General features: G+C 41.2%; 1 protein-coding gene across 3 annotated transcripts in view; it reads right to left on the reverse strand.

Annotated features, from left to right (window-relative positions):
• The window catches only part of RAB28 (RAB28, member RAS oncogene family), a 67518-nt gene extending 58487 nt beyond the window's left edge, over positions 1-9031 (reverse strand). The window contains exons 1-2 of one of the 3 annotated variants that reach the window (XR_012775475.1): positions 8626-9030; positions 1055-1151 (exon numbers count right to left, since the gene is read on the reverse strand). Coding sequence is in view for 2 of the 3 variants with exons in the window: in XM_075499765.1 (XP_075355880.1) it covers positions 1055-1151; positions 8626-8703 (175 nt within the window). In the remaining variant the exon portion in view is untranslated. Of the gene's footprint in view, positions 1-1054; positions 1152-8625 lie in introns of all 3 variants that reach the window. The other 2 variants (XM_075499765.1, XM_075499766.1) reach the window with 2 other exon arrangements.
• Positions 9032-9469: the final 438 nt, after the last annotated feature.

The following is a 9469-nucleotide window of genomic DNA, read 5'->3' on the forward strand; positions in this document are numbered from 1 at the left end:
TAGTGAATGCAGGAATAGTCTGAGAAGATTATTCTGTTTCACTTAAGAAAATATATAAACATAATCAAGAAATTATTGGCAATATAATTTTAACAAAATAAGTTCAAGAACTGTATATATTTTCTTATAACTTCAGGTTATAGCTAAAATGCTTCATTTCTGGGTTTGCTTCCCTCCCCACCCTCCACAAGGAAAAAAGACAGAACTACAGAACCTGCATCAACTTTATCAAATCTCACTACAACTTTTAATAATTACACATATTTTTCCCAACTTCTGATTTCTGAAACCAGAAGAAAATGCATTTAATGAAATACTTTCATAGTTCGAAATTGAGCAACCACAAATCAATGAAAAGACTTATTTCAAACCCCCAATTGTTTGGAGACAAACTTCTACAACAACTATTCTTTTTTAATTATTTCTTTGCATTTTCCATGCAGTGTGCTGCAACTGGCATCTAAATAGTTTCTTTGCCATCATGAAGTGAAACATCTTGAATGCTCAAACTGTATTTTTATGAGTGCCGAGGGACCCTAAATTTTAGTGGTCTATTAAATGCCAGCAATTTCACGCTGCCTTGCATAAAACAGCATTCACATATTAGAGCACTGCAATTCCATAGCTGCATTATGCTTCTCTCACACAACTCAAATAGAAGTTGTGTATTTCATTTTACAAAAAAAAAAAAAAAAAACCCACCCTATTTCTTTCAAAACACATACTTTTTCAATGAATATATTTAAAGTTCCATGTCATTGTTGTATGTTACACTACCCACATGGACAGGGAGTACACTCAAATAGGGATAATAAAAATCATGAATATAGATAGCATTCTTCTTATATGAATTCTTTGTTTTACTTAAGTTGCAAATGCATAACCCTTTGTCACCTGGCAAGAACGTACTAACAAAATTTTCTCTGAATAACCTAATCTACTTTGCCATAAAAAGCACTATACTAAGCTTGTTTTAGTATACATTACTTGAAGAATCTGTTTCTGCAAGTCTTACTGCTGCCCAACCTTTCAGTGTTAGTTTTTATTCTCTTACCTGGCAATATTATCCTTTTCAAGAAGAAGTCCAGTCCTATGGTTTGTTTGTACTGTTTCCCAAATGTCTCTTGGGCAAAACGTGTGGCTAAGGATGTCTAAAACAGACCAATATTAAATTAAGTCATCATTTTAAACAGCAAAAAAACTTGATGTTAAAACAGAAGTATGAAATACAGTTAAGCACTTTTTAAACCAATGCATGCTAACAGTGTTCATGGATTTCAATTGACAAGCATTCCAGCCAACTTCAACATAATAAGAGGAGGTGGCAAAGGCTACTAATTTATGCAAAAAGAAGCAAGGCGTATATTTCCTTTGTATTTCAAAGATACTGTGATATTCATATTACAAAATGTTACACAGATTTGAATGACGTATCATTAGTATGCTCAAATTGATACAAATCTAAATTGCATTATCCATACCTGAAGAGCTTATTATTTTTAAAGCATTCATTTCCAAAACAAGGATCCTTCCCTGGTACAGAACACCATAATCCTAGACCAACTTTCTGGGAGGGAACAGAGATCTGCACAGTGCAGAGTCCCACAGGGATTCGAAGCGTGGCAGGATTCCTGCCACTGTACATCAAAGTTTCAGGATCAGGGATCACATGAAGTCCCAGATAGGAAGAGTACTTTCTTGTACACAGAAAAAACTAAATTCATGTTAAGAATGCACATTTGCAGAATCATTCCTTTAAGCAGAACTTTGGAAACTTATTTATTCAATTTATATTTTGTGGATTTATGGAAGTAGACCAATACACTCTTGACCTAATAAAGAATCAGCTTTCACTACACACTGCTAAAAGGATACACAACTAACCTACATAAAGTAATGAAGCAAGGCATTTATATTCTTTCACTAGCAATTTAAGTTCTCCATGCAAGGGGAAAAAAAAAAAAAAAGGAAAGGGAAAGGAAGAAAGCAAGCCCCACAATCTAAGCTTAAAAAAAAGGAAAGAAGAAAAGACAAGTGCAATTACAAAGAATACAAAAGTTTGTATCGTGGAAAAAAATTAAATACTATATTAAAAATGAATGTCACATAGATAAAATACATCCTACATCAAATTAGTGGTGTACACTTACAAATCTCTTGTTGACATGACAGCTGAAAACATAAAAACAAAGGAATTGCAGAAAAAAAAAATCTAAATATGTATTTACATATATAGAGGAAAAAAGCCTCACAAAACCCTTACACTGTCTGAGAAAACTCAAAATGGGCAAGAAGGAATTTTTTTTGCCAGCTTTCCATTCATCAAGACCTGAAGAGATGAGTCATATCAATTGTTATTAGAAGTTGCTGTTAGAACACATTTAGTTAAAAATGCAATAGCAAAATAATGCCAATAGTTCTGAAAAATGAGAATAGGCAAGTTCTATTAATAGAACGGTTACATACAAAGATCTAAATTATGCTAATAATGTCAAATATACACAGGAAGAAAAGGTAACTTACTCTTTTTTTGCATAAAAACAAGATCACCAGAGCTCCAGTGTTAAAGCTCTAGTATGAATATGCAAACATTTATTCAACTATTAAATTACCTGTGAAGTATATAACACAAGATTGACTGAATTCTTGTTTCTATATCACATTTATATTCCTATCACTGTCATATATATATTATTTTATATATATATATACATATAAAATAAATGATAATTTGATATCAGAAGATACTTTGAGGAAGTAATCCCTAAAAACAATTAAAGACTATGGCAACATTTTCATTTACTTCACTGAACTCAAGCTCCGAGAGGATTAAAAATAAATATATAAATGGGGAAAAAAGCAAGTAAACTAGAAATAGCATGAGTATGCCTATATACTTATATCACTGTGGAAAGGGTGAAGACCATGGAGGAAGAATTGTGAGAAGATTCTTCTGCTTATAACTATGTGACAGTAATACTAACAACACTCACAAAATAAAGTTCAAAACAGATCTAGACTGCAGCACTAAAAAAAAAACCCAATCAGTAGAACTGATTCTTTTAATCACAATAGTTAGCATGTCAAGATTACAAAGACATTATTTTTAATCTATCATCACCTTAAAGATGTAAATAAGAATAAGAACATTGCAGGAATACACCTTACAGTCTTCTCCTTGAAATTTTCCTTTTTGGAAAAGTAACCAGCACCCAGCATACAGATTAAAATATCATCTGACTATATCATAGTATTCTATATTCTCCAACACACTAATTTAGGTCCCCATTAAATAAGCAACCACTCCCTTCTTGTTTTAAGGGTTCAGTAAATATTAGCTTTATCACCCTGTGACACTCAATATTCCCTGAGGGCTTCTAGGGGTGTTAGTAAAAATAAACACCATACGTTCAATTAACAGCCAACCAATAAGAGCAGCAAGTAATCAACAGCATGGCAAAATTCTCTTAAACAGTTTTCCTCTACTGTGCTCTTGAATGCAAAGGAATTTATAGCAGAAAATCATTGACTAACTCCTTTTTGATTTTTTTTTCTAATAAATGTTAGAGCTCAAGGAAGGTGTTGGATTACCAGACTAGAGTCCTCTATTTATTCACAGAACAAGCATTTACCCACAAAATACTAAGAGCAACAGTTCAAACTTCTCCACAACAGTAAACAGAGAGAAGTTATGTCAATGTATATTCAAGTACCTCTACAATGCAAATAGTCCCTTCAATCCTAAAATTGTTCTCTGTCATGCTTGCCATAAAAGATTCTGCATGACAGTTTTGCCTGTAAGGATACGTTGAGTACAATCTATGTAAAAAATAACCAGAGTTAAATAGTGGTTCAGTAGAATTGTAGCCGTAAAAATAAATAAGTGATCAGTGACCATTTTTAAAAAAGACTATGCTCCATTTGTAAAGTTTCAGCCATTAATCTAGAGATCAGAGGATAGTATGATATCAATAAGGCTGTGTTCCTTCACATCTCTACTAAGACAACCAGCCCACCAACTTTCATAGCAGACTTTCCATTAGACCCAGTTTGGCAGGTTCACACATTTGTCTTAAATACTTCAAAGCAAATGTTTATATGCTGTTCTGAATAGCAATACACTATTGAAGGTTGGTGTTACAAACTCCCTCCTTTCAGATAAAAAAAAAAGTCTTTGGGTTCTAACATACAGCAATCAAGACAGCATTAAAAAATAATACATAAAAATAACAGTATTCTAAGTGCAAAATACAATGGGATATTTGGGAAGGTTTTTTGGAAGCAAATGAAGATGCAATTAAACCTCACAGGTGAGGCAAGACAATTTCTTGCTTCTATTTTTCAATGTCAACAACTCACAGTATAAACTGCTGACAAGCTCCTCCTAAATACCTACATAGTGAGTAAACAGGAAAAAGAGCAAACAATATTTATGAAATAGTAGCAGACAAGTCAAACAGAACAAGCAATGATAGCCAGCTCTAACTGACACTGACTACTCACCAGGACAACATGGAAACTTGTAGAGAAAACCCTGCCAATGACAAGTCTTTGAGTAAAACCCTATAGAAGAAAGCTTTCAGAAAGAGATGCCAAAGTGTAGTATCATAGTTGTAAGAAAGAAAAACTAAAACCAAAATTCAATGGGATGCAAGCATATAGTTCTGAAGCCATGAATTTCCATTCACATACCAACTTTACCAGCCAACTGAGAATCCACTTTCCAAAAAGCAATACATGCCTATCCCTTCCCTCACTCCCTTCTACAACATCAATGCCATTCTTCAAGCATGGCAACATTCATCCCTCAGTCATGTCCTATCCCTCCTAGCAAGGATTTTAAGACAGACAAAATGAAAAGAAACACTAGGCTAAATAACAAAATGCTTTACCTAGCATAAAACCACTTAACTGTCCAACACAGAGAATTTGTTAATGAGAACAGTCTAGCTTTATGGGGGGGAAGTATTTTGTAAACAACGGAAGTAGTTCTGTCATCTGAAGGTGATGTCTTTCCACCACACTCCTAGCTACTGATGAAACTTTGTCACTGAAAAAGAGAAAATTATCAAGACTTTTTGACATTAGACATCTATGAAGCTAGACCAATCTGCACAGGACACGTGATGCAATTTTCCATTTGCAAGACTGAACAGCGACAACATTTCTGTCAACACTGATGAAGTTTTTGAGCCCATGTGTTACAACAAGATCCAGAATTGGCACAATGCTTAAAAATCTGGCATCCTAAAAAATCCTAAAGCAAGCAGGACACCACTCTGTGTTCCAGCCTACGTGCTGGAATTTGCTCCTGCAAATTCCCACACCATGTCGAGCATTCACTCTTTCGTTTTCATCATCTGTTGTTAAGAGGAGAAAGAAAAGGTAGGATGTTTCTGCTGCCATACTTTAGCCCCAGTTGCAACAGATGGCAGAAAGACAGAACCTCAGCTGCTTTGCTCCTCCCGCACATCTATTTTTCAGGACCTCCCTTCCCATGAATAGCTCCAAGATTTGCTTCCAGAGGCCCAAAACCTTTTTCAACAGCAGCAAGTCAGCTCAAATCAGCACCATTATATACTTCAATATTAAACCAATCTGTGCATAGCAAGAGTAGAAATATCTGGATCATCGCATCATTTTTTTCAATCCATACTAGTACTGCTGGTTTATTTTTATGGAAAACCATTTTGGCTCGGGAAGAGTGTGTTGATTTAAAACCTAGATGCGTAAGGCTGCTGTGTGTATGTATGTTCCCTCCTGTAATCCACATCAAAGCCAACTGCTACTAATAAATACTGTTTATTTTCATCTTACGTTGTCCCCGCTTCTGATTTATTTTCAGAAATTTTTCTGAAAAGAAATATTTTCTTGTTTTCCTAGTTTGTCTAGTTCATTAAAATCATTCTCTATTATTATCTTCTTACTAACCAATCTTGCCTTCCTCAATTTTTCTTTTCAACAATTTACCATTTTCTTACCATCTCTATTTAATCCTAATAATACTTTTTCAGATTCTACTCTGTCTCACTCCTGTCATTCCTTCTTCCCTTTTTAGTCTTCTCTCCTTAGAGCTTGCTCCAGCAGTGCTTACTCCTACCCTTAAAATTCTAAGTATCCAATAATTCGTTCAACCACCACAAAACGAATAGAAGCACAACATCCCTCCTTTGCCTCATGGATAGAGCAATTCCTAGCTAGTGGAAACACAAACATTACCCTTAGCTTGAACTGATTTGTTTTTAAACTGCTACCAACCCTCGCACAGAACCTGAATCACCTTGCTTCTAAACCATGGGTGAGGAAAAAGAAATGAAGCTTTCACCTTCAGCCAGCTGACTCAAAGACATAATTTTTTTTTCCCTGGAGAACTGAAGACCAGACAGCCCCAGATGGAGGCCAAGAGGGAGGAAATAAAACCTTTTTTTTTTTTTTTTTTCTTTCCCCCCCTTTTTTTTTGGCAGGGGGGGAAGCAATAGAAAGAAGTCAAATGTGAACATCTCACACTAAACACAAGATGCAATATTTCAAAGATATATTCCATTATTTCCTACACTCCTCCTGTCCAATTATCCCAGTGACAGAGGAAGAGAAAAACCAATGCCTTGCACAGTAAATGAGAGGCTAAGTATGCATGTGTGTAAAGACCAGCTGTGAACCAGATGTCAGAGGCAGGCTGTTTAGAGTTGAAAACATATAGAGGTACGCATGTTTCAACAAGCGGAACGAGTAACCAACAAAGGAGAGGAACCTCAACGATTTAGTCTTCTGAGGTGCTTGAAATAGCACTAGGTACATTTTATCCTTCCATTCCATGACCCAATCACTTCTTTATTTTTACAAGATCTTACAATAAATCTATTATTGCAAGCGTTTGCTGCTAGGCCATCAGGATGGCTGGAAGAAGCCTCTATTACAGCATCATCTAGGGGGGACAGGAGGAAAAGCAGCCCACCATAGCATAGCTGCTGCTCATGCAAAATAAACTGTACTTGAAGCACAGGTTTCCTAGAGCCAGCAGGAGATTCAGTGAGTGACAGCTCCTGCGTGAGTGGTAGGAACCAGCAGGAATATACATCAAAACTCAAGAATGCTTGAAAATCCATGTTTGGCGAGAGGTCTTGCCACAAGGTGCTGAACAGCAGTAGTGAGAGGATTCCTCGGTTTGAATGGAAAACTCCTGGGGAAAGCTACCAGTGAAACAGCACTTCAGCTGTCAATCCTGTGCATTTATTATGCTCTCATCACATAGTCGCTTGGAATTGCCCATCTACGGACTCAGATGAATACAATACCACTTCAGACTGGGTTGAGAATTGCTGGAGACAAAAAATGTTTTGTTTCTTCATAGAGCTCTGCATAAGTAAGCAAAACCATGTATGTACTTTCACTAAGAGTTTATTTCTATTAATGGCAGGCAGTTCACTTAAACCACCTCTAAGAATATTTCTACTGTTCATCTGAACTGTGAGGCAGGCAAACTTTCTGCCTGCCCATGTTTTCAAATTAATGACAGAAGAAAAGCTGTATTCTTCAAATATAAAATAAAATTACTGGTTTAGTATGTATCTCACAAAAGGATTCAGGCTACATATTGCAACAGATACGTTCACACGTGTAAGTAAAGACCAGCGTACTATTTCCATGAGTGAGAAAGCATCTTTTGCCTTCTTTGGTCTTCATTTGTCAAAATCTCCTCTTTTAAAAAGACAACTATAACTTGTTTATAGACAAACTGCTTACAAATAGTACTTAATTATGTTGACTATAGATAGAAAAAACCCGTAAAAGTCACAAACAAAAACTAAATTGGCCCAGAAGTGTCTTTCCAAACTCTGAAACAGTAACTCAAACAGATGCAAACCATTCTATCCACCTCAGGAAGTTATCAGCTCAGAAGCCGAAATTAAGAGAGCCTGGAAACTCAGCCAAGCAACCTTCCCTGCTCGTCGTTTGGGCGGGAACCGCGAATTCAGGTGCTCGGGCCCGACTCCGGCCCCTCCCGGGCACTGCCAGCCACTGAGGAGAACTCGGGCTACTCCAGCAGCTCCGGCCGAGCAGCTACCCGGCCCCAGTGCGCGGTCTGCAGCGCGCTGAAGGCACGGGCATCGGTGGGAAACGCCATACCAGGCGGCACCATAGTAATTACGTTATTAGCCGCTCCTTTTATTAAGGCTCAAGAAAATTGGATTAAAGTCGTATACATCTATTTGTTGACCAAGCCTCTTCGGGTGCCGCGAGGGTACGGAAACGCCGTTAGAGGGTTTCGCTGCCGAGCACGGAGCTGATACAGGCGGCCCCGGGGCGAAGCTCCCCGGCGAAGAGCCCGCCTCTGCCTGCCGGCCGGCGAGCGGCGGGGGCCCGTCCCGGCTCTCCGCTACGCCCCTGCCCCACACACGCGGAGGAGACAACGGAGAGGGAGAAGTGCAGGCTGGGGGTGAAGGGGGAGCACTCGGCCGGCGTCACGCCGCCGGGTATCGCGACAACGGCAGCGCGATAGACTGGAAGCCGCCACAGGCTGCTCCCTCCTCAGCGGGAGAGCCGCGGAGGAAGGCCAGGAAGGGGGCTCGGGGCACCGCGGCGACGGGAAGGAGCGGGGCGCTGCCGGCGGGGGCCGACACTGACCTTGCCAGTGGTGCCGTCCCCCAGCACCACTAGCTTGAGCTGGCGGTCCGGACTCTCCTCCTCCTCCGAGTCCGACATGGTCCCTACGCCCCCGGCGGGGAAGGAGAAGAGGCGGAGAGCAGCCGGGAGGGACGGGGTGCAGGAGCGAGGAGGGGAAGGGGGAAAGGAGGGAGCGCCGCGCTCACGGAGCTGGCGGCGATGCCGAGGCCGGAGCCGCCATCTTCCCTCCGCGCGGCCGCCGTCGCTATGGCCGGCACGGGACGAAACCAACGAGAGAATGGAGGGAAGGGTAGCTCGCGGGCGGGAGTACAGCAACAAGTCCAAGAGCAGCTGCGGGCGCAAGCAGGGGGCACCCGCGACGTCCTCACTTCCGTCCCGTCCCCCCCCCCAGCGGCCGGCCGAATGGTTCAGCCCGACGCTCCGCTACGCGCAGCGGTGGTTTAGCCCCGCAGTGACGCCCCGCGCGGTAACTAAGGAACGTGGAGGTCAGAGGTCGCGGGATGGGCGGGGCATGGGGCGGGCCTAACGGCTCCAAGGACAGCGCGCGGGGCCGAGCGCTCCGCCGTCCCGAGGCAGGGCCGCGCGGTGCGGGGTTGCCGGGGGGGCGGCCGCCGCCGCGACCTCCCCCCCCCACCCCCCCGGCCCCGCGGGGTCGGCAGGGCCCGCGGGCTGCAGGGCTCGGGGCGGGGCAGCCCTGGCAGGCGGCCTGAAGACTTAGAAAGGGAAAATAAAAACTGGGCAATGCCCTGAGAGGTTTCCTCTGGAGCGGAAGACGCGTCGCCCGCGGTGCTTCTGGCAGAGGTGACCCGCTTCAGCCAAGGGGCTGCGTTTTCACTCCAGCGAC

The sequence above is a fragment of the Mycteria americana genome, chromosome 4, assembly GCF_035582795.1.
Source record: "Mycteria americana isolate JAX WOST 10 ecotype Jacksonville Zoo and Gardens chromosome 4, USCA_MyAme_1.0, whole genome shotgun sequence".
In the NCBI taxonomy this organism is placed as follows: Eukaryota; Metazoa; Chordata; class Aves; order Ciconiiformes; family Ciconiidae; genus Mycteria; species Mycteria americana.